The 23,741-nt window shown below is 58.6% G+C and overlaps 1 protein-coding gene across 4 annotated transcripts; it reads right to left on the reverse strand.

Moving 5' to 3' along the window:
* Window positions 1-9,530: 9,530 nt before the first annotated feature.
* On the reverse strand, window positions 9,531-23,144 carry MOB3A (MOB kinase activator 3A). 4 transcript variants are annotated; one of them, XM_037384595.1, is made up of 5 exons: window positions 23,019-23,111; window positions 15,359-15,530; window positions 12,463-13,018; window positions 10,412-10,614; window positions 9,531-9,745 (listed from the first exon to the last, which is right to left on the reverse strand). In XM_037384595.1, exons 3-5 carry the CDS (start codon window positions 12,878-12,880, stop codon window positions 9,716-9,718), a joined length of 651 nt encoding a protein of 216 aa, XP_037240492.1. In that variant the 5' UTR covers window positions 12,881-13,018; window positions 15,359-15,530; window positions 23,019-23,111; the 3' UTR covers window positions 9,531-9,715. The 4 variants fall into 4 exon arrangements, with proteins under 4 accessions (XP_037240492.1, XP_037240493.1, XP_037240490.1 ...); XM_037384596.1 differs by having other exon boundaries at window positions 15,352-15,530; XM_037384593.1 differs by lacking the exon at window positions 15,359-15,530 and having other exon boundaries at window positions 23,019-23,144.
* Window positions 23,145-23,741: the final 597 nt, after the last annotated feature.

Genomic DNA, 23,741 nt, shown 5'->3' on the forward strand with positions numbered 1-23,741 from the left:
AAAAAAAAAAAAAAACGGGGAGGGGGGGCGGGAGGGAGGCGGAGGGACGGGCAGAGCCGGAGGGGAGCCCGGGGGGTGGGCGAGACCTGCGGGGAAAGGAGGGGGGGGGTCAGCCGGCTGCGGCCCCGCCCGGAGCCCCCGGCCCCCCCCGCCCGGCGGCGCTCACCGGCGCGGCCCCGCAGAGCCCCGCTGCTGGTGGCACCGCAGCCCGCACCGCCGCCCGCTCCACTCCGCTCCGCCCCGCTCCGCCGCTCCGCTCCGCACCGCTCCGCGCCGCCGGGAGGGGACGCGCCGCCGCCGCCCCCGGACGCTTTATAGCCCCGGCCCCGGCCCGCCCCGGCCCGCCCCGGCCCGCCCCCGGCCCCCCCGCGCTGCGCCCCGGCCCGGGGCACCCCCCGCCCCCCCCCCCGCGGGCACTAACACCCCCATCGGGGACACCAGCACCCCCCCGGCACCCACTGGGGACACTAACACCCCCGCGGGGACGCCAGCACCCCCCCGGCACCCACTGGGGACACCAGCACCCCCATTGGGGACACCAGCACCCCCCTGGCATCCACAGAGGACCCCTGCACCCCCCCCAGGGACACCAGCACCCCCCCCGGGGACCCCTGCACACACCCTCGGGGACACCAGCACCCCCCCGGCACCCACCGTGGACACTAGCACCTCTCCCGGGGACACCAACAACCCCCTCGGCACCCCCTGGAGACACCAGCAGCCCCCCCCTCCCCCGGGACCCCTGCACCCCCCCCGGTACACACTGGGAACACTAGCACCCCAATCAGGGACACCGGCACCCCCCCGGCACCCCACCCCGGGGACACCAGCACCCCCCCCAGAGACCCCTGCACCCCCCTGGCACCCACCGGGGACACTACCACCCCCATCAGGGACACCAGCAGCCCCCAGGCACCCACTGGGGACACCGAAACGCCCCCGGGCACCCCCCGTGCTGCCCCCCCTCCCCCTCTGTGCTGCTCCAGGGACACCCCCCTGCCCCCCTCCGTACTCTCCTGTGCTGCACAGTGAGGACTGGGGACACCCCCCCCGGGGTTCCCTGCACCTCTGCTCCCAGGCACACCCCCACACTGCACCCAGGGACAGCGACACCCCCCCCCCAGCCCCCTCAGCCTGCACCCAGGGACAGGGACACCCCCCAGACCCCCCTGTACTGCACCCAGGGACAGAGACCCCCCCAGACCCCCCTGCACTGCACCCAGGGACAGGGACACCCCCCAGACCCCCCTGCACTGCACCGAGGGACAGGGATACCACTTGCCCCCCCCTCCCCGCGCCTGGGGACAAGGACACTCCAGCTCCAAGTTCATTTTCTGCAGCCCCCAGTCTTGGGGCGGGGGGGGGGAGGGCTGGCCCTGACCCCCCCAGCCCACACATGCCATGAGTGGGGCAGTGCTCAGCCCCACAAGCCAGGCCTGAGGGGGGGGGGGGGCAGGGCAGGGGGGTCACATCCCTGCAGGCCACTGGTCACGTCCCTGCAGGCCACCGAAGCCTGCCATGGCACCCCCCTTCAAGGCTCGGTGGCACCGTGGGAGCCATCACGGCGGAGGTGCCATGGTTGTGTGTGCCCCCCCCCCCCCGCGTGACGTGACGCCGAGGGGGCTGAGAACGGCAGCACTGAGGCCAATGGCTGCAGCAACGCCGAGCGTGACTTCACCGGCCGCGCCGCACATTGGCTGTGCCCCGCCGCCATTGCCACCCCGCGCCCCCCCCACCCTCCGCCGCCACCCCCCCTGGGGCACCCCACGGCAGCCCCCCCACGGCAGCCCCCTGCCAGCTTTGCCTCCTCACACCCCCACCCTGCTGTTTGCAGCCCTCCCAAAAGCCACCAGTGCCATCCTGGCGTGGGGGCACCACGGTGGGGGCCCAGCCGCCCCCCCGGGCGCTCGCCGAGTCCCCCCCATTCCTGCTTTGCCGGGCCCCCCTCCCACTCCCACCACCTTTATTATCCCCCACCTATATTAGTGCTGCTGCTAATGAGGGGCCCCCAATTAGCCCAGGCGGGGGGGGGGGGGGAGAGGGAGGGGGCAGGTGTGGTGCTGCAGGACAAGGGGGGCTCGCAGGGGTTTGGCCCCCCAGGACAGGGTCTGTGGGGCGCACTCGGCGGGCGGCTCCAGCACGGGCGGAGGAGCCACATGCCTCAAAAATTGCGCACGCCGCCATGTAGGTCACCGAGCCAGTAATGACAGGGCGGCAGCACCGGCACCCACAGCCCCGGGGGGTCACCTGGGGGTGCCTGGCGTGGCGGGGACACCCAGGGCGGCTGGGCAGCTCGCCCAGCCCGCGGGGGTCCCTGTCATCACGCAGGTGCTGGAGTGCTTGCAGCCATGCTGGCTGTGTGCTCACTGCATGTGTGCTACATGCTTGCTGCATGGGCGATGTGTGCTCTCCAGGTGTTGGGTGCATCTCATGTCATCTGCATGTCACCTGCAAGTCGTCTGCATGCTCTCCACGTGGTCGCTGCACCCTCCCTGTGTGTCTGGTGCATGCTCACTGCAAGCTTGCTGCCCGCTGTGCGCTTGCCATGTGGCCCTAGTGTGACCTCTGTATGTTTGCTGCACGCCTGGCACACGCTCTCTCTGTGCTTGCTGCATGCTCACTGCATGCTCTGCACTGCACGCTCTCTGCACACTCACTGCATGCCTGCTTAATCACTGCACACTCACTGCATGTCTGCTTACTCACTGCACACTCCCCTTGTGCTCACAGCTGATGCTCCACACTCACTGCACACTCTGCATGCTCCCTGCATGCTCCCGGCTCGCTGCCTCCTCCTGCACCATATCCCACCTGGGAGGTGTCGGGGCGATGCCAGCACGGTTCAAACCAGGGCTGGGGGCGGCTTCCTCTGGCTGCGGGGTCCCAGGCTGCTGGGAGCAGGGAGTGAACACCCAGTGCCATTTGGCCCAGGGGGTTCCCGCTGGTGCAGGGGGCTGGGACCCCCTCCCCTTCCCCATGCTCCCACCCGTGGCATCGGCCTCCAGCACCCAGGGGATGTGCACCCACCGGGGCTGGACGCTGCGCTGCAGCTGGATGTGTGCAAAAGCACATGCACGTGTGTGCGAGGGCAAAGCAGGAGGCAGCAGAGCATTGCCCCACGTGGCGCTTGCACACGCTTGTGTGGCCAGCACACATGTGCACACACATACATACGCATGTGTAGCTGGCACACATGTGCATGCACACACACACACGCATGTGCAGCCTCTCCAGGTGCATCGCTGCAGAGCCATGTGGTTGCCTGAAGGCTGGCACACGCACACATATGTACATGCACATACATGTACGTGTGCACACGCACACACCATCATGCCGGCGGCGCCACTCCACGTGTTGCTTCCTGCTTGCACACGCTCATCCCGGTGCCTCGGCCCTGGGGGCCAGGGGTCCCCCTCACCCACACAACCCCACGGCTGCAGGGTCCAGCCCAACCACCCTGCTGGAGCCTGATGCTCCGGGCCTGCCCTGGGCAGGTGTGTTTGGGGGCTGAAACTGGGGGTCCTGGGCTGCACCCCCCCAGTAGCCCTCACTGATCCAGGGCCGCGGCAGCCCCCTGCTCCAGCAGCTCCAGCTGTGGGCACACACGTGCCCTGGGCAAACCCACAGGCGGTAGAAGGGGCCACGCTGGCACCCAGTGAGAGGCTCCTAGCGCCGGGCATCCACATTTTTTTCAGGAAAACAGGATTTTTGATGCCTTTGATGCCACCCTGTTGCTCGGCGGGCGCAGAGCCCCCCAGCCCCCCTCCGGGTGACACATCCAGCATCCTGGGGGCTGCAAAGCTGGGGCTGGTGGCAGCAAACCCCCAGGGCCACGTTTTGCACTGGCATTCGTGAGTGGTGAAACACCCCTGGGGCAGCTGTGCCCCCCCCCCACCTCCCCCGGCATCGCCTGTCCCTGCACCCCTGGGTGCTGCCAGGATGGGGGCCTCCACGCGCCAGCGGAGCCCCACACACCAAGACCGGCCGAGGGAAAACAGGAAAGCGAACAGGGCCGTGCCGGAAGGCGGCTATTGTTGGCGTGGGGAGCGGGGGGAGCACGAGGTGGGCTGGGGGCCACCGTGGCCACCCTGCCTGTGGCCCCTCCGGTGGGTGGCACAGCCAGTCCCGCTCCCACGGGATGTGGCTCAGCCCTGGAGGAGGCAGGAGCAGCGGGAAGGCGGCTGCTCGTGGTGTGCGGGGCTTCCTGCCCTGCTGCTCTGGTTTGGAAGGAAAAAAAATTAATAATAATAATAATAAAAAAATATCCTTTTTCCTTGTGTTATTTCCCCAGCACAAGGGGGGCCTGGCTTGCCTCCCCTGGAAGCAGGAGGATTTGGAGCCCTGGCTGCGTTTCAAATGAAAGATCTTGCAAAAAACCTGGAATTTCCTGCCAGGCAGAAACCCGGAGGTTGGACCCTCCTGGTGCTGGTTCTGCTGCTGGGGCAGGACGGGGGGGACGGGGGGGACAGGGGACACGGAGGACATGCAGATGTGCATATCCAAGGTGCACATGGATGCATAGCCATGCTGGTTTGTCTGCCAGCAGGTCCCCAGCTCCCCTCCTCGCCCCGATACAGCCGGGGATATTTGTGCAGCCCCCACGGCTCTGGGGCAGGGCTGACCCCCCACCCAGCTCCCCACTGTGGGGCAGGATGCCGGGGCTCAGCGCACCCCTAAGTGCCACCTCCACAGTGGGCTTTCCCCAGGGACGTGGCCCCAGGGACATGGATGGCCCCAGGGACATGGCCTCCATCCTTCGGTGTGGGGAAGGGCCAGTGCGAACCCCGCTTGGTTTCTGTGGGGTGAAGGACCAGCCAAAGCAGCCGGGCAACACAGTCCTGAGGGGGGTGCAAACACGCACCGGGGTGCTCTCACCCAAAAAAAGCCTTTGGGGACATGGCCAGCCACCGCTCTGCCACCCTGCACCAGCCAAACTCAGAGGACAAGGGGATGGGGGGGGGGGGGGGGGGGGGAGGGGAGCTGGGCCAGGGCTTGGCACAGGCATCCGCTGGGAAGACGGATGGAGTCACTCTGGGGAGGGAAATCCCTGCAGCCCCCCAAAAGACGGGGCAGGAGCTCCAGCAGCCGTGGTTTGGGGGTGTCTGGGGAGCAGGGCGGGGGGGGCTCGTGCTGTGCCACAGTGGTGGTCCTGCCTTCGTCACTGGGGACAGATGGGAGAAGCATTTCCAGGTGGCTTGTAAACACCCCAGGCTCTTTTTGCCCCTCTCCATCCTCCAGATCCCCCGGGAAGGGGGGAAGCCCACCGGAGCAGCCCCAGGTCACCGTGCGTGGCCCCAGTCACTGGGGAGGGGACATGCAAGCTGGCATGTTGCAGGGTTTTCTAGAAGGAGCAGAATATGTCCCAAACCACCACAAAAAAATCACCCCAGCTCCCTTGCTGCCTGAAAAGAGCACGGAAGCCACAGTGGGGGCTGTGCACCGCCGTGCTGGGAGCCACTGGGAGCCACTGGGAGCTGCCGGGTGCTGGCGGCTGCTCCTGGCGGGTTTGCAGGAGCCAAACCGAACCCAGGGCCCCTGTCCTTCAGCCGCTGGTGGTTAAGTGCTGTGTGAGCCATGGTGGCAAGGGACTGTCCCCTCCTGTGGGGACAGCATGGGCGCAGAGCAGCAGATGCCCTCTGGTATCAGAGCCAGGGAAGGGACACGTGGGACATGCGGGACACGCGGTCCCTGCTCCGGCACTTTCCGGCAGGGTCACCAGCTTTGGCCCACGTTCCCAGCACGGGGCCGGGGAGCTGCTGGCTGCTGGCCTGGCTGCTCCACAAGGGAGAAGGGAGCGCATGCCATGCCCATGACTGTGCCCGTGTCACAGGAACAGCTGTCACCTCCTCCAGGGAGTCCCAGAGCCCCAAACCAGAGGGGCGCAAAGCCAGGGCCCCCACCCCCCTGCCCAGGCTGGGTGGCTGCCAGGGCCCTGCAGGGTCCCCTCCAGCATCAGCTGTCTAGAGGGGAAAAAAAAAAACCAACCAAAAAGCACATTTCAGAGCACTTGGAAAGCTGCTGGCTGCTTGGGGACAAGGGACAGAGGAGCAGCTGGCCATGGGGCATGATGCTCGGGGTCACATCCCATGCTACCCCCTGCCCTTGTTTGCCCAGCCCCAAAGGTGCAAGGGGGAACAAGCTCGAGAGGCGGCAGAACCTCCTGGGGGGGACACACAGCCCATGGCCCCTGGGGGTGGCTCCTGGGGGGTGGCTCCTGCGGGGCGCAGGCAGGGACGTGCCCTGAGCACCATCTGCTGAGCTGCTGGGGCTGGAGGGTCAGCGCGGGGCTAAGGACCGGCTTATGCTGCAGCAAAGCCCCCGCAGCGCCCTGAGCAGGATCTGCACCGGGGGGAGGCAGCAGCGGCTGGGGATGTCCCTGTCCTCCCGCAGTGGGGACGTGGCTCCCGCACAGACCCCACGGACGTTTCCTGGCTGAAGCCCCACGGCTGCGGATGCTGTAGGAGACCCCCAGACCCTGCCCCCCCTGTAGCTGGTGCCGAGGGCCCGTGCCATCGCTGCCCCTACTCCCCCGCTTCAGGAACCAGCGCCGATGTGCCACCAGCTAACGGGAACTGAGTCCTCAAGCTCTGGAGCTCCTCAGCGTCGGAGAAGCCCCATGGGGAGAGGGCGCAGGGCGAGCCGTTCCCTCGGGAGCAGCGGTGACACCACGCTGAGCCGCAGGACACTGTATTTCCCGTGGAACATACGGCCCCACTGACCCGCTCCGCGCCGGGCAGAGCGCCCTGCAGCCCCCCAGCCCCTCGCCAGCTCCGCTGCCATCTGTGCTTCTTGGGAAGGGGGCAGCTCCGCAGAGGGGGGGCTGCCGGAGCCCTGGGCACATTACCTGCTCCACCCGGGCCTGGATCTGCAAATCTGTTCTCAGGCTCTCACCAAAGCCTTCGTGCCACCCCACTGTGCCTCCCACCAGCGCCCAGAGAGACAGGGGATAAAATGACCAACGGGTCCCGGTGGCGGCTGAACCTGCTCCACCAGGCTGGGCTCGGCTCCCGCTGCAGCCCACTGGCCTCGCAACAAGGCGGCTGCGGCTCATGGGCGAGTAACCACGGGGCCCCGCGCTGCGAGATGAAAGCAGGGTGCTGCTGGGCGGCGCAGGCAGCAGGGAGGCCGAGCGTTGGCTCTGCAAACCTGTCTGGGCAACATCCTGCGCCGCCGCACGCTGCAGAGGATGTGCTCGGCGGCAGCCGCACCTTCACGCTCCATCAGCTCTTCTCCACTAAAGGCGTTTTTCCTCCTCCTCCCATAGCTGAGCCAGGGGCACATGGAAGCAGCCGGATCCTTCCCTCCAAAAAGGGAAGGTGGCGGAGGGCAGCACCCTGCAGCCCCGTGGGTGACAGCTGGATGGGTGCTGGTGCCCCCGGACACGGTGCTGATGGCACCGGAGCTCAGCGCCACAGGGAATGCTGATGGGAAACACCACGAGCTGACCTGGCAGCACACCCCGCCTGCTTCCAGCTCCATCATAACCCCGGTCCCTGCGGATTTGTACCCTTCCCTGCTCGTGCCCGGGGTCCGGCCCCGCTCCCGGAGCACCCCAGGGGCTGGGGGGGCTGCTGCACCCTCTCGCAGGCAGCAATGGGTCCCAGCTCCGTGGGGGGCTCTGGCCACAGCACTGGGTGGCCACACTGCACCCCCTAGCAGCACCCAGCTGGGGGAGAAGTGGCTCCAGCTGAGCTGCACCCACAAAACCCTGGGAGAGGGGCCGGAGGGTGCTCGGGAGGGCTCAGCACCGGCGGCAGGCAGGGGGAGCGGGCAGGACCTGGTGCTGCAGGGAGGGCACAGCCAGCTCAGGTAGCGGCAGGAGCTCCGGCTGCAGGGGCCCTTACTCCCCCCCAGCAGGAAAATAACGTGCAGATCATCAGCGCAGTGCTTTGGCCAACGTGGCCCACCAGCCCCGGTGCCCACGGCTGTCGGTGGCAGCAAAGAGCCCGTCGGCGCTGGCAAGCCTGAATCCACCTCCCTGCCCACAGCCAGCCAGGTTTCAGAGCTGGCAGAACAGCTCAGCCCTCGGGTACAGGGACATCACAGAGACAAGTCAGGACAACCTCGGCCTGCTGGCTGAGCTCCAGCACCCGCCTGCTCTGCCCCACAGCCCCGGGAGCCAGCGTGGGGCTCGCAGCAGCCCAGGCCTGGCACCTCGAGAGCAGGAGGAATCAAACCTTGCGGCAGTCGAACCAGGAGCGCACACCCAACGGCTTTTAGCAACTGTAGGAAACAGCTCTCCAGCACACGCTTCCCGAGGAGTCCAAACACACCGTGTTTATTTTGCTGATAGAAAGGCTCTGACGAATGTGTAATCACGAGACATTTAGCAATCGGAGCGTGCTGTGTAAATACAACATAATTTATTGGTTCCATTTCAGAGAACTATAGTGGTATTTGTATGAGTGTCCTAACGATAGTACAAGAAATGAGAGTCACGTATGTACAGAGATTCCAGGACACAGAAAAACTCTGTAAGGAAGAAGTGGTTAGTGGTAGTTTGGTCACTGTTCATGGAAACCTTTTCTCTTACCATCAGCCCTGCTCCCCCTCCCCCCAGACCCTAGGTAGACCTATCTACCTACCTCAGGGGCACCGCAACGCTCTCGTCACGCAGTGGAGCTGCTTGTGCAAGCAGCAGGCAGGGCCAGCGGGCTCTGGCTGCACACCAGACTTTGATTACAAGATGTGTGCAGCTGAGCGGGGACGTGCTGCTCGGTAAGAGGGAGAAGGCTCTGTACCCTAATGGGAAGCAGAAAATGGTCCACACGCCCCCAGTAAGCGAGGCAGGGAGGGCAAGCAGCCCAGGTCCTTCTCGGCAGGGCCAGCGTACCGCCAGGAGATGGGGAAGTGCAGGTGTTCGGGAAGACGACTTCCCCACGTGTGTCCCAGTGCCTTCCCTGCGTCATTCCCACCGAGCACAGGTCTGCTGGGCCTGACGCTGCCGGCGCAGATCCCTGTCCCCCGTGGGGATGGCGCATCCAGAGCCGCAGTGGGGCTGCGCGTGGGGAGAAGCTCAGCTGGGGGCTGGTGTGAGCAGATTCACAACAGCAGCGCTCCCGCAGACTCCGTTAGCAGTGGCAGTGCTGGCCTAGCCATGAAAGGAACCCAGGTCCGGCTTCTTTCAGAGAGAACACAAGGAGGGCCAAGCTTTGGGGACAGGATGCCAAGGGAGGGTGAGCACAAAAGCAGCTCTGTCCAAAAACTGGACTCACAGCCAGTGGAAGAGGTGCTGGAACCAACCAGCACCCCAGGGGATCCACGTACACCAGCATTTCTTCCCCAGTCCCCATGTAACCTCCCTTCCTGGGTGGGAGATGGGTGCCTGGAGGGCAGTACCGCGTCCATGGCAGCACCAGCTACACGACATGGCTCTAGCTGAAGCATCTGGCTCGGCTCACTCGGTGCCGCTGCAGTGAGGGCACGGGGAAGAAGCGGTACATGGCTTTTCCCTCCTCAAAGAGCAAGCATTTCCACCAAGTGGCCCAAAATATTTTCTTTTTTTTATAGAAATTACTATAAAAAACTAGTTTATCTAGAGCATCTTTAAAAAAATATTCCTGCGATATCACAGTTTTACCTTGAAACTCATTAAAAATATATAGATTTCTTTAACAAAACGTCTCTGTTCTCCCCCTGAATCACGTCTCCAGTACAGGAGTGGGACTCGGAGTCCTCGGAAGAGATGCCGAGGTGGGAGCAGGAGGGTCTGATCTCAGTGGCACATCCGGGAGGTCATTTCCTTCTGTCAAAGGGACAGAAAAGACAAGGGGATTGCCAGGTGAGGGTGTGGATGAAAAAAGCCTCACCTTTGTTGTTTAGTCATCAATACCCTTTTCGGGCAGGCGGTGACACTGCTACTAAGAGCTCCCGTTTGGGCAGGTCCCTGCTCCCCCCACCACTCCCATTCCCAGGCACCACAGGACACCTTTCCACCTCCCAGCGGCTCCGCAAGTCCGCTCTGCTGCTTACGGCACCGGGAACACCATCACCACCTCCCAGGCCTAACAGGTCACGTTCTCCAGGCTCCGTGCAACGGCAGTGGCGTTGCCCTCGCTTTTCAGCACGGGAAGGAGGCACGGGGGGGTTGGCCATCCACGTCCTGGATGGCCGACAGTGCCAGGCTCAGGCAGAGCACACCAACAAGGCAAGCCGGCTGCTGGAGACGCGAGAGGCTGCTGGAGGACAAGCCACCTACCCCCAGCCAGCGCCCAGCGCCCCTCCCCAGCTGTGTCTGCACATCCTGACTCCCAGTTTCCTGACGGTCAAACTGCAAGGCCAACCGACAGACTGAATTCGGGCAACCTGCTTTGAGAAGGTACCAGAGACCTCTGCCCCCAGCCCACCCCTTCTGTGCTGGCTGCGGATCCCGACAGACCAACGTGTACCCCGAGCCCACCCAGACACTCACCAGTGGTTCCAGCTCCTTGGTGTCTATGAGATTAAACTCTTTCACAAAGTAGTAAAAGTGCTTGTAGCAGGTGTTCACGTGGGCTTCCGACCCCATCTGGGTGATCCGGTCAAAATGGTGGATGTAGACATGGACAAAGACCCGGAAGAGCCGGGAGAGAATCTTCTTCACCACCGGGAGGAAGTTCTTGGGGAAGGGAGTACCTGGGAGGGAAGGCACGACCACGAGAAACTTTCAGCCAAGTTAAAACTGGTTCCTTGGGGGCTAAAACACATTGATAAAACGGACAGACTGAGACAAAAGGGCTTCTGTCCCCGGTAATTTCCAGTTCCTCCCTCCTTTTTCCTTTCTCTTTGGATCAGATTTTTTGAAGCACAAATTTCTTAAGTGACAGTATGCTGCATGCAATCGATTGCCACTAGCAACTGAAAGCAAGAGACCAGCCTTGAAGATTCCCAGCAGCTGTTTCAGCCTGATAGAGGTTTCTTCTACTCCCATTTGGTGTGTTTATATAAACAGCGCAAAATAATAGATACAACCAAAAAAGTTCCCAAAAGAAGAGGCAGTGCTGTTAACTCCCCACAGTTACCTCTTACTTGGATGTGTCCTTAGCTCTTTGGTTAAAAATTAAATATGGTAAGGTCCTCTTTAAAGGCATCAGTTCTTTGGGATTTGTTTAGCTGGGGCCCTGCAGCAGAGCAGTCTGGCCAACCAGCCATCCCAGTAGAACACCACAGTTTAAAGTTCACACAGGTTGTTTCTGGAGGAACGAGGATTAGTTAAACCCTTCCAGCGCTCTGCGAGAACTGCAGCATTTCAGTCGGCGTTAAGGGTGAGGAATCTGGTAAAAGCCGAGCTGAAAACAGTATCAATCAAAAAAATAAAAAAACCCAAACCACAACCCTCCTGCTGTCGGAAACTTGTCTTGCCTCCCTGAACAGAACAAACACCCTGCTTACAGTCCCCAGAGAGTCTCGCAGAAGAGTCCCAGCTAAAGGCAACGCAGCAGTCATTTGGGCGACAGGAGGAACGAGCGGGGAGGATTTTAGTGTTTCAGCTGTCTGAAGAACTGGCTGCTTATGACCCTGCTCCCCACCTCTGCCTGCTCAGCACCAGGTTTAAGCAGCATGTTGGCACGGGTGGAGGAGCCCTGCGAATGCTCGTGTGGCAGAGGCGGCAGACGTGTCCTAAAGAGGGGCCAACTGCATCCCGTCAGAGCTTCGACGGGATTAACGCCGGGGCAGGAGGGAGGGAGCTCTGCTGCATCTTGTCTTTTGCATCCCAGAAGATGGGAGCTCTGAATGGGATCAATCATATATACCTAATGCTTTAGATACTGAGCTCTCACATCTTATTGTACACAAAATAAACAAAAACCCCAACTGTCTTTGTCCCAAAGCCAGTACACAAAGCTGGGTTTGGATATGCAGATTTAGGTGTCTTAGGCCAAATTCTCATTTCCATCACCCTGGCAATAGATGAAACGCTGCCCCTCCCTCCATGCACATGTCAGCATCCCACCCAGCTGCAACAAACAGCCGAGTGCACGCCAGGAAGCGTTGAGCTAGAAAGGGCAGAGTCAGCTAACACCAGCCTGTAATAACAAAGAGGCTAATTATGGAAACGTGGCCACCATCACCAGGCCGACGCAGAGCACGCGTGTTGAACCCAAGCTAGCAATCAGCTCTACAAGAGCTGTCCTCCAAACATGAACTACTCAAGAGTCATGTCAGGGACTGACTTTTCTAAGAGGAGCCTCTTGTCTTCACTGCCTAGGCTCAGCCTGGCTTTCCTCGAGATATCCATGACTCCAAACGGGATCTGGCACAGCTCTGGGTATTCTAGCACTCCAGAAGAGCTCTGAAGTTTCTCAGGTGCTCGGAAGAGCTTACTATGCTGCCAGCCTCTGAGTGGCACAAAAGGAAACAGCTCTGCTACACGGGTGACCTGTGCAACAGCATCTCCTGGAACAGAAATGGGACCCGAGGCCTCCAAGGAGAAGGCTCTGCACCAGCCTCCCTCTCCCCAGCCACAGCTGGAACTGAACTCACCAACATTAGTGGGAAAGATGTCCTCGTTGTTGATCTGTACCTCAATCCAGTCCATCAGGAGGTTCATGTACTGGGGAGCAGAGAGGGCTGTGGGTTTGCGGTACTTGTGCTCATCCTGCCATCGATACTCGTACTTGGGTCCCCCTGACATGACAGGGCAGGACTGCTCCGTGCAATAGTCACTGATGGTGCCGTAGATCAGGTTGATGCGGTTGAAGAAGTCCACCACGTGCACGGCCACCCAGTCGTTCTGCTCCTCTCCCGGCGGCAGCTGGACGGCAACTTTCAAGTCCAAGCCAGCGTTGAGCGAGGCTTGAGCCTTCTTGTGCAATTCGAACCGCTGAGTCCCTGGCTCAAACTTGCGCTTGGGCCGGAAGGTTTTGTCTTTATTGAACACTTGCTTTAAAGCATGGGACATTTTTCTTCTCTTCTTCTTTCTTTTCCAGGTCCGTAGCGATGACAGCTGGAGATGCAGCACTGCTGGGCCGCTTCCCAGGGCACGGCTGGGGTGACTCTGATCTTCACAGAAACCTCCCTCTACTCATCTGGTCCTGATCTGCAACACAGCACAGAAGGGCAGCGATTAGGAGCAGCTCTCTCAACAGGAAACCTTGTCTAAATCCCGTAGGAAGAGATCTGGGATACCATCTGGGCCCTCGCCCCAGATCTGAGGAGGGGGGGGAAGCCAGCGCCAGCTATCTTTCCTCCCCCTTCCCTTTCCAGCCCAGCTTGCGGCGGCTCAGCTGCCAGAAGTGACCTGGGCTGAAGGAAGTCACCCCTGCCAGGTCTCCCTACAGCTCAGCGTGGGGGCGAGGGACCTGGCCCCACGGGGAAGAGCTGTGCCCTCCGTGGGAGATGGCGGCCACCCACCCTGACACCACACCAAGAGATCCGAAAAGCCACAGAAACAAGGAGAAACGCCACCACGTACTCACCTCCGACACACCACATAGTTAAAAAGGGTAAAACACGCTGGCTTTTACCTGGACCAGATTTTTCACCTATGCTTCCCCCCCGTCGCTTTGGAAACAAGCCTACCTAAAAGGTAAGGTCACGCCAACCTACAACGCAGCTCAGCTCTGTTGCCAGACATACTCCAACAAAACGGCCATTCGAGCAGAAGCCGCATGCGCTGCTGCGGTGCTAAAGACAGGACACAAAAGGGCAGAGGGGAACAAGAAAAAGAAGAAGTCGTCGCAGCTCAGGCAACCAGAAAAGAGAATTATCCTGAAATAACAGCAGCTCTCAGAGCAGCCACAGCCTCATCTGCAGGTGCAGACAGACCATAAACATATTTTTCATTTCAATTTAGCTCACTTCAAGCTGAAGGCTGGCTGAAAGCTGGAAGACCAGCGAAAGCTTGCCTTCCTCTTCCAGTCTGAGAAGAATTAGCTCCAAGAGGGTGAGACACAAGTTCAGATCTGAAAGGATGCTGACGAGAAACACAGTTCTGTTTATCTGTAGCTAATTATACCTCCTTTGTTCCCACATCCATCCCCTCGTATAATTTGTGTCAAGCTGCTCTTTGATGGAAGCTTAAGGCAGAAAGCTATGTGTACCAAAAATATTATTTTACACGTGCCGGACAGAGAAATAAATAAGGCATCAGAAATTAACTAAAGCTGATGCCTTACCCAACCTGGCAAATAAAGAGCTTCCATAATGCTGTAAGCAAGGAAACAAATCCCTTTCACCTAGCAGAAATCACTTAGATTTATATGAAGCCATAGCGTTGTTCCAACAGGTAAATGGCAACCTCAAAACGCTGGCATGAAAATCCCAAATTCAAGGTCAAGACTACCTTTGCCGCAATTCAGCCCATCTCTAACAGATGCTGCATAGTGCTAATCAGCATTTCTTCTCTGGAGAAAGATTAAAAAGATTTAAACTAAGGCTTCTTGTTTTCTTATTTAATTACAGCAAGGAAGAAAACCCAAACCACTTCAGTTGGCCCCGCCAAGAACAGGCTCAACGTTTCCTAGTGCTGCTCTTCCTGCGGGAACGGGTTCAGTAACCTCTGCTGTGCAGGAGCCGAGAGATCCAAACTCCTGTTGCAACCTGGGCCACGACATAGGCTGGGAGAAACTGAAAAAGCATTTTAATGGGGCTCAGCGAGATCCACTCTGGGCTGCAAGGTGAATTCACCGCACGCACACTTTTGCTGTGCACACCACTGCCAGAACAGCTGCTGTGACCCCCTACGCTACTGTGTGAGAGTCAATTAAGAAGACATAAAAAAGAAGAGAAAGAAGACGACCCCCCAAAAGAAACGTGTCCTTAGGAGGCGTTTGATCACACCACAGACGTGGTTAGAGGAAGTAGCAAACAGCGCGGAGGAACATCTGAGCGCAAGCCGGCAGTGTGGTTGGTGTGCTGTGTCACAGCCCCACCACATCCTGCGGCACAGTGCCCAGGCAGGAGCCCTCGCAGGCTGTGCCCACCCTGCCGCGGTGCCGTGGCGGAGCCAAAGCAGGACGAGCCTCCAAGGAACCAACAATGTGGACAGCAGGTGCTGATCTGCAGCTATTTCCAGCAGGAAATCACTCCCCGAGAAGCACTTGCACGCCACGATTTCCCTATGCTGGAGATGGAGAAACGTCCTTTCAAACAAACAAGCTGTAAAGACGCACGAGCATCGCCCTCCACAGAGCTCCCCGGAGGAACGGCAGCATCCTCAGCACGGTGCAACTTTGTCCGTGCTTATTTGCCATCAGATCTGTCTGATGGCACCTGTGCTGGCCCCCACACACCATGCTGGCCCCCACGGCAGGCGGGCACTGTCCCTCCTGCTGGGCGAGGATGCAGGCTGCAGAGGATGGGGTAAAACCACAGGGAAAACCCCAAACATCCCTGGGGCTTGGCCACGCACACCAAGAAGCAAACACCAACCATTTACCAGAAGAAATTGTCCTCTGAGTGGGGCGGAGAGATTTTTGATATGGTTTATTTGGTACCAAGGCGGTGTTCATCCTACAAACAACTTCCTCTTCCTAAGGAGACATCATGCATGAGACCTGGGGAGCTCAACGTGGCACCAATTGTCTCTCCTCAGACGACTCAGCACCTGTCTGAAGGCATTAGCAAAATGAGTAGCTAAGACTTCAAAAGGATGCAGCCTATTTAATTACAGTCTTTGACCTAAAAGAAACACTTAGCTCTAGGAGAAGTTAAAAAAAAAAAAAAAAGAAAAAAAAAAGGCACAAAACCCAAAAGCATCCCTGACATTGCTTGAAGATGGTATCACGCATACAACACCTACTTCCACAGGCAGGAGTCACAGCTCGGGCAGCGCTATGACACTGCCTTTGCAGGGAAGAGAAAGGAAAGGTTAGGAACGCTCAGGATATGGGACACGCAAAGCACCTGAATTGTATTTGCAAGCTTCAAAGATGAAGAAAAACAGCATAATCCTCCGCAAACAAACCTGCAGTACATTTTGTTTACCCCTCCTTTCCAGCCAGCCAAGATTACAGCGTACGTCACTGGTGCTCCGAGAGGACCTTGGCCACCCCTGCGAGATCACACAGCCGCCGCAGAAAGCCCCACGCTGTGGCAGGCTGGCTGGAGCACAAACAGACCTTCGGCTTCCCCGCTATTCCCAAGGACACGAGGGGCGCGGCTCGGAATTACGCCGGTTAAGGAGACAACTTGCCTGCCCAGCCAGGGGCGTCAAGGCCTGGCTCTCCCTTCCCCAAAGCTCCTTTTCTCCCCTTCCTCCCCGCTCTTGCAGCTCCAGTCCTCACACGGATTTCTGCTGGCGGAGCCCGGCGCAGGGCTGTTCCCCTCCCCTCAGCGGCGATGGCAGCTCCCGCAGCGCTGCCTTACTCTAATCCCGGGCTCTGGGTAGAGGCAGCCCAGGCGGTCGCTTCCCCGTCCCTTGGTTACTTCCACACGCAGCTCAGAGCAGGGATGAAGATAGAAGAGATGATCACCTCCTCCAAAACACCTGGGAAGTGCCCCCCCTCGCAGCCTGCCGCAGCCGTCCCAAGGTTTCCCAGGAGCAAGCGGCTGCCGCCCAACGCTGCCCGCTCTGCAGAGCCAGAACAGCTTGAGAGCCTCTTCCTGGAGCCCCCGACTGCTCTGCCAGCATCTGCCCTGAGCAACACCCAGTGCTCCCCCGCCACTAACACCCTGCAGGGGCTAAACAACAGCTAGGAGGGGGGAAAAATAAAAAATCAAGCAAGCCAGCATGTCAGCAAGCTCCTACCTGCGTTTCTAGCCTCGGCAGATTATCCTTGCAACGGCTCAGCCCGTCTCTGCAACTTCTACGAGTGCCTGTAGGCACTGAGGCAAAGAGCTTCCTTTTTCAAAGGAGGGGAGGGGGTAGAAAAAGTCCCGTTTCATGCGCGGCTGCAATCCGAAGGCTCCCGCAGGCTGGGGAGGGGTCAGACACGCGGCCACTTCCCTCGCAGTGACCCCAGCACTGGGGCGGCTCACATCCTGCTGCCTCGCTGGTAACAAAACCCTTAAGCAAACCCCAGTGAGCAATGCGTTTCTCAAAATGATAGATTTCTCTCGTTCCCCTTTCGAGAAGCCATGCCACTGTCCTGCGAGACGATACCAATATGGTATTGCTGCTCAGCCTTCACATCCAGTCCGCTGAAAGCTCCTTCTGCAGCTGCTTCTAATTGCAGCCCTTTGGTGACAAGCCTGTGCTGGTCACCCCGTCCCCGCGGAAAGGAGAAGGGAGCAATGAGCCACCGCCTTCCTCCCAGTGAGCCGGGTGCAGTGTCCTGACCAGCCGTGCCCTCACTCAGGCCAGAGTTCCCAGTACAGGACACAACCCCCCCCCCCCCCCAAACCATTTTGATAAAGCAGCCACAATGTATCAGATGCTCTGAGCATTTCAAGTAAAAACCGAATTTACAGAACACGCCTAAGAAGCAAAGTGGCTTCAAAACAACTTAAAAAAGCAAAGATGGATGCACAGGCACATTTTTTCCATAGTTTTCCCCCGCTCCTTTCACAAATACCTTCCCACGGCCATTCTGCACTAGCTCAGTTTCTCGGTACAAGACGATCCTGGTTTTCTACAATCAAAGGAGAGATTTTAATATGGATCAGACCAATTACAGGAAGCAGGGCTGGACTGGCGCTGGTTTCTGTGCCTCTGGAGCCAGCCTGGCAACAACCAGACAGCTCACCTTCACGGGCTGAGGCTCTCGACTGCTCTTTTGAATTGTTTTATGACATGAGAAACAAAAGGTCTGTCCCCACGCTTACCTCAGCCAGGGTAGGGCACGCGAGGAGCATGCGGGGTGGAGGAGGAGGAGGAGGAGGAGGAGGGCCAAGCGCGGCCGCAGCAGGCACGCCTGGCCATTCATAACCCGGCGAGACGGCACTTCCACGTCAGCCAGCTTCCTGTCTGGCACCCAGTCCGGCCCACGGAGCTGCCAATGTTTTCCCAAAAGCGAATCATTCCCCTCTATGAGCTCCGTCGTGGTGTTTCTGTCTTTTCCTCCTGCGAGATGGCTCCAGGCTGCTGCACGAGGCAAGCTCCGCGGCAGCTCGGCTCGGCATCACCCTCCGCACTGCCTTGCCTTGTTTTCCCCTCCACACTTGCTCCTGGCAGCTGAAGCTGCTCCAAAGTTAAAGATGGAGCAGAGAGTTCGTTCTGCTGCTCTGCGGGACAATATCCACATTTTTCTTTTGGAAACCGCTTGAGCAGCAGCCTTAGCAACAAACTTAACAGAGCCATTCAGAAACGCACATTTGAAATGTCGAATTCCCAAGGTTTAGGCCAACAAAGAGCCCTTTATATTTCGCCACAAAGTCAATTTTAAGAAAGTCCTGCTGGTCACCAGCCACCCCCCTACCCCCCGGAATTTAAATCTGCTGCACAATTTGGCTATTTCCAAGCAAAGAACTGTACAGGCACCGCATCTCTCCAGCACCTCCTGCAAGGAGGCTTGCTCAGGAGCGGGACGTGCCTCTAAGCCATGCAAAGGCAGAGCGTGTCTGCATCGCTATATGCTTAAGAGGAGGAAACAGTATAATAAAAGACTAAAAATAGTTATACTGGGCTTTGTTACCTTCCCCCCCGCTAAAAAAGCTATGCATTCAGACCACTTGTAAAGTCAGGCTAGTTTCTACAATAAAGGGAAGAGCCCAGTTAAATTAAGCCACAGCTGGGTTACCAGCCCCAGCGGATCTGAGCGCGGCCGCCCTGGCAGAGCCCATCGCCTGCTGCTGCTCCTGCCGGATGGAAACACCGCCCCACTGAGCGGAGAGCCCGGCTCACCCAGCGGCAAGAGGCACCCCTCAACCAGCACAAGCAGGACGGAGGAGCTCTGCTCTGGCAGTTTACTGCTCTGCTCTGAGCTCAGGATTTAGATCCAGACCACACAGCGGTGACAGGAGGGACGTGATGGGTTTCGTGTGATGGAGCTGGTGCTGCAGGCGGACACTGGGGGGAGGCAGGTGAGGGAGTGAGCGCCAACGGGGCTGGGTAACCCTTTCTGGCTGGGCAGAGGGAGGGCCCGATCGCCTTCAAACTTTGCAGGCAGGAAGACAATTTCCAGCATGGGTTGACCCCCCCCCCAAGCCTTCCAGGCATCCTCCCCACCTCCACAGAGGGTGGAAAAGCCACATGAGAAAGTAACTGTTGTAAAAGGTCACCGCTTCTACTTTCCCTTCCCTGAAAAGGGAAGCTCAGACAGGAGATGCTGTAATTCAAAAATCTTCATTTGAAAGCCTAGAAATGACTGCAGGACAGCAGGGACAGCTAGTCCTGAGCTTACAGATTTAGGGCCAATTTTCTTGCCTCTTACGTGACATCTGCACCTATTGCAATGTCAGAGCTGCAGCTCTCTTGGATGGTTTCCACAGATTGCGCTCATGCATCCACGCCGGAATGACGGCTGCATGTGGAGGCAGAGCTAATCTGCTGCAGGCTTTGCAGACGCTGCATTAAGCTGACAAGCTGGGTCACGACTCCAGGAGACAGGTTAACTGCACAGACAAATATTTCTAGGATAAACCACAGGCAGTGACGCCGCGCTAAGAGCGGCCCTCTCTTTTCGAGGTGTCAAGGGCTGTATTTTGCAGCCTGCTTCTTTGGGAAGACCCTTTGCTGTCCCCCAGCCTGGCTTTGCCCCCCACCACAGGACTCGGAAGGGGAAGTGAGGTATTTATCGAGCCCAGGCTGTGAGCTACACGTTTCTTCCTGCTGTTGCAGGCTCCACATTATTGTCCTCACTGGGCAGGGATATTTTTGAGCCAACAGCAGTTTCATCTACACTAATTTTGGGATCTGCCTCCACCCAAGGAAAAGGTAACAGCGGCTGGGAGATGAATTTTGCCTCAGGCTGACAGAATGACTACAGCAAGAGGCATGATTTTAACAGTGTGGCTACGGGTTTGAGATCACAGGACGTGCCGGAGCTATGAGCTCCTTCACCCACGGACTGAGCCGGAGCACGAGCTGGCCACACGGACAACCTTTCTCATGGCAGGGCTAATCCCACCGACAAACACCCCTTCTCCCCACGTTCATGTTATGCTTTCAGAAGAAAGGCAGTATTTTTTCTCACTGAAAGCAGATGCCCACGAGGCCTGCTCTTCCCCTCTATGAGGAGATACGGCAGTAATCCGGCATGTCTCCAGGCAAGGAATAAGCCCACTGATGTGGGGCTAGAGGTCACCTCAAGACTAACCACATCATAAGACCTCCTGCCACACAGTGAGAGGAAAAAAGGGGGGAAGAAACCAAAAAGGGCCCACAAGCAGCCCCAGGAGAAGCCTGCAGTTAAGGTGAAGGAAAAAAATTACAGTGCCTTTCAGAGCAGCCATGGGCCTGACTCAGCTCCTGCTTGAAACTAAAACATGTTTTGGATGGCTCTAGCTCATCTGCTGTTCTACAGGCTCCCTCGGAGCCAGCGCAGAGGCACGCGGCCACAGCCGCCATTCACCCAAACCCAGCTGGGACCCGGGAAATCCAGCACCGCGGCCCCCGAGCCGGCGAGGGCAAGCACCAAGCGTGGCCAGCCACGGCAGGACGATTCCACTGTGGCACAGCCCTGCCCTGGCAGCACGTGGGAATGTCCGGCAGCGTCACTGCTTTTGCCTCTTCTCAAACTGACTCGAGAACAAAGCCAAGCACCTAGGGACTTCATCCAGACTTTGCTGGAGGAAGTCAAAGCTGCTGCAGCGCAATGGATTTTTATTGTGTTGCCTTTATATACTTGCAAAAGTGGGTTTTTTTCTGGCCTTTGCTGCCTCTTTCCTTCCCCTCTCTCCCTGGCTGCTTCAGGTACCTGGAGCAACAATTCTCCCATTTCATCAGAAGCAGAACAGCACTTTTGGTGCAAGACCAGCTCCAGAGGGAAACAAGTAGCAGACCAAGACAGGAGTCTCTGACAACTCAGCCTCCCAGGGGCATCTGGAAAAGGTAGGATAAAGATGCAGCCTAAGGTGCACTCTTTATTGAAAGCATTAGCTGGATATTATGTATTTCTAAAGATAAGCTGCTAAACCCCCAGCAAAGCTGGTTATGGATCCACTTACAGCAGCATTTATGGCTCAAGTATCATAAAATACCTTCCTGTCTCATAAGAAATTAAAACTCACAAGTTGAAGGCAATTCTTTTCCCAAATCTGAACACCGTGCACAGATCTGGTTAGGTTTTGCAATCTCCCTTCTCTGACCCCACAAGTTTTTTGCTGCTGACAAGGGAAACATTTTTCCTTTGTGCACCGTGGCCATAGCAATCACTGGCCCATGCACAGAGAAGCACGAGTTACAAAACACGGCACACATCAGTACAGTCCAGCCTCTACAAACGGGACTAAATTGCACCATTTCAGTTCGGGTGCTACTTCACATCCCGTCAGTGGAAGAGCCATGTTGGAGCCAAATGTGGACACGGAAGCATCTGGCAAACAGCTCCCACACCAGAGGACTGTTGTAGTCATGAAGCAGGACTTTGCGCAAGATGCTGAGTACGCTTCGAGCTCCCTGAGCCCCAGCCAAGCAGACAGGAGCGCCCGTTTCCATTTCTGATGATAGCACAGTTGACTGCACAACCCCAAGTAACATGTCCAAAAGAGCATCCCAGATCCTGAAAGGTGAGCCAGGCACAGAGAACCAGCTCCCTGCTTGGCACCTGGGCTCAGCTCCTCAGTGTAAACTGAGAACACCAGTTTTTGCTACCACACCACCAAGCTGGCATGAACTCCCAGCACTCCTCCCTTTCTGGGGAATTTTGAAAGGTTACAGGCTTGCCCTCCTGTCCAACTTCACAAGAGCATGACTAAGACAGAAAGTGAATCTAAGATACAGAATACACAGTCCAAGAAACTACAATAGATAAACACAGAGCTGGATGCGAGCCTAAAGCCTGGAAAGAAAGCGGAGTGCAAGGACAAAGCCCTGGGGACTGTGATAAACAGGTGGCTGGGGAAATTTCACACCTCCTAGCAAAAATCTCCCTGTGCCCTGCTGCTTGCCAGAAGACTTCCAGACCAGAAAGGGATTTTAAACAAAGAAAGGGTAGAAATCGAGACAACATGGCCACTCTTCAGTTCCAAGCACTAGGAGAAGGGGGATCTTGCTCTTCACTAGCACTAAAGTCTATGACACAGACTGTCCAAGCATCTGTCTCGCAGGCTGGACAACTTCAAATCCCTCTCTCCCCTCTCAGGAGGGCTTCCCGCCCTTCCCTCTTTGTTCTTCTCACACACAGCAAGTTTGCTTTGAAGGAGCCAAGATTATTGCGCTGCAGATCACAGCAGAGGCAGCTACTGTAAGATTAACATTCCTGGCTCATAGCAAGAGACAGAAGCAGGGCAAGCGTTCGCTTTCAAGCATCACAAGCTGTCCCTCATGACAGCAGAGCTGCAGCTCACCACGATCAGAAAAAAACTGAGGAATTCCTCATTCCCCCCCAAGCACTTAAGAGATTGAGGAGTTTGAACTTCAGGACTATGCCTTCACCTAAAATAGAAACGTTTATTAGCACAGGTAGAGAAGGATGAGGGAAAAGAGGCGGGACACAACACATGAGTATCCAAGGCTGTAACTTCACAGTTACTCCGCAAAGCCCTCGCTCTCTGCGCTGGTTTTTTAACTCACTTCTGAGCCGCCAGCAGGTCCCACCGCCCGGCCCCTGCTGAGGGGAGTCACGGCCGGGCAGGGCCCCCCCCCAGGCCAAGCCAAGGCAGGCTGAGCTGGGCCAAGCCAAGCCGGGCCGAGCCGGGCCCCCCGGGGGCCTCAGGGCCGGGGCGCCGCTGGGGCTGCGCGGAGGCGCCGGTCCTGCCCGGCCTCTTTCAGCAGCGCCGAGGCCGGCGGGGCCCAGCGCAACAGGCCGCTGGCTGCGACCCCCGCCCGGGGAGGCCCTGCCCGCCGCGGGGCCGGGCCGATGCGCTGGGCTGGGGACCCGGCCCGGCCGCCCCCCGAGACCCCGCGGCTGAGGGACAGCGCGGCCCCCCCCCGGCAGCCCCCCTCGCCAGGCCCCGCGCAGCCCCTTCCACAGGCCCCTCCGAGCGCCCCGCTCCCCTCAGCCCCCCCTTCTCCTCCGAGCCCCCTCGCTCCCCTCCGAGCCCCCCCCTCCCCGCACCTGGCCGGTCGCCGCTGGCCCGTGGCTGCGCGGAAGCGTTTCCCCTCGTGCGGCCGCAGCACTCCGCCCCCCGCCCGCCCCGCGGAACGTGGCGGTGGCCCCGCTCGGCGCGCGGCGGCCGGCACTACTTCCTCTTAAAGGGGCCGCTCGCCCGCCGGCTCCTCCCGCTGGCGGTCCCGGGGGGACGGGCCGCACCGGCGGGGCCCAGGCCCCGCAGCCAGGGAGACGACTATTTCCTTTTATTTTTCTTTTTATTCTCCTTATTTCCTTTAATGTCCCTTTATTATTTCGTTTTTCCGCTTTATTATATCCTTTTACCCCTTAGGCCCTTTTACCCCACCCGCCCATTTATTTTTTTGTTTCCTTTTACCCTCCCCCCGCCCATTTACTTCCTTTTATCCCCTCCCCCCTTATTTCCAACCTTAACCCCCCCACTACCGCTACCGTGCTCCCCTCGCACACTGTGATGCCAGCCCAGAGGAAGAGACAGAACAGCTCGTTCCTGTCCTTCACTTTCCAGACATCTCAACACCATTAAAAACTTCCGAGTGCTTAAATTTTAGCCCCAGCTGCGACCCAAACCAACAGAACTCATGCAGCTTTAACCAAGATCGCCTGAATATTCCCCCCCCCCCCCCCCGCCCCGTAACGTTTTATCTAGTGCCAACTCCTTGCCACGGTGCCTTCCAGAAGCACGCTAAAACGTGCCAGCCTGCCCGGTTA

This window comes from Falco rusticolus, chromosome 4 (assembly GCF_015220075.1).
Source record: "Falco rusticolus isolate bFalRus1 chromosome 4, bFalRus1.pri, whole genome shotgun sequence".
Taxonomy (NCBI): domain Eukaryota; kingdom Metazoa; phylum Chordata; class Aves; order Falconiformes; family Falconidae; genus Falco; species Falco rusticolus.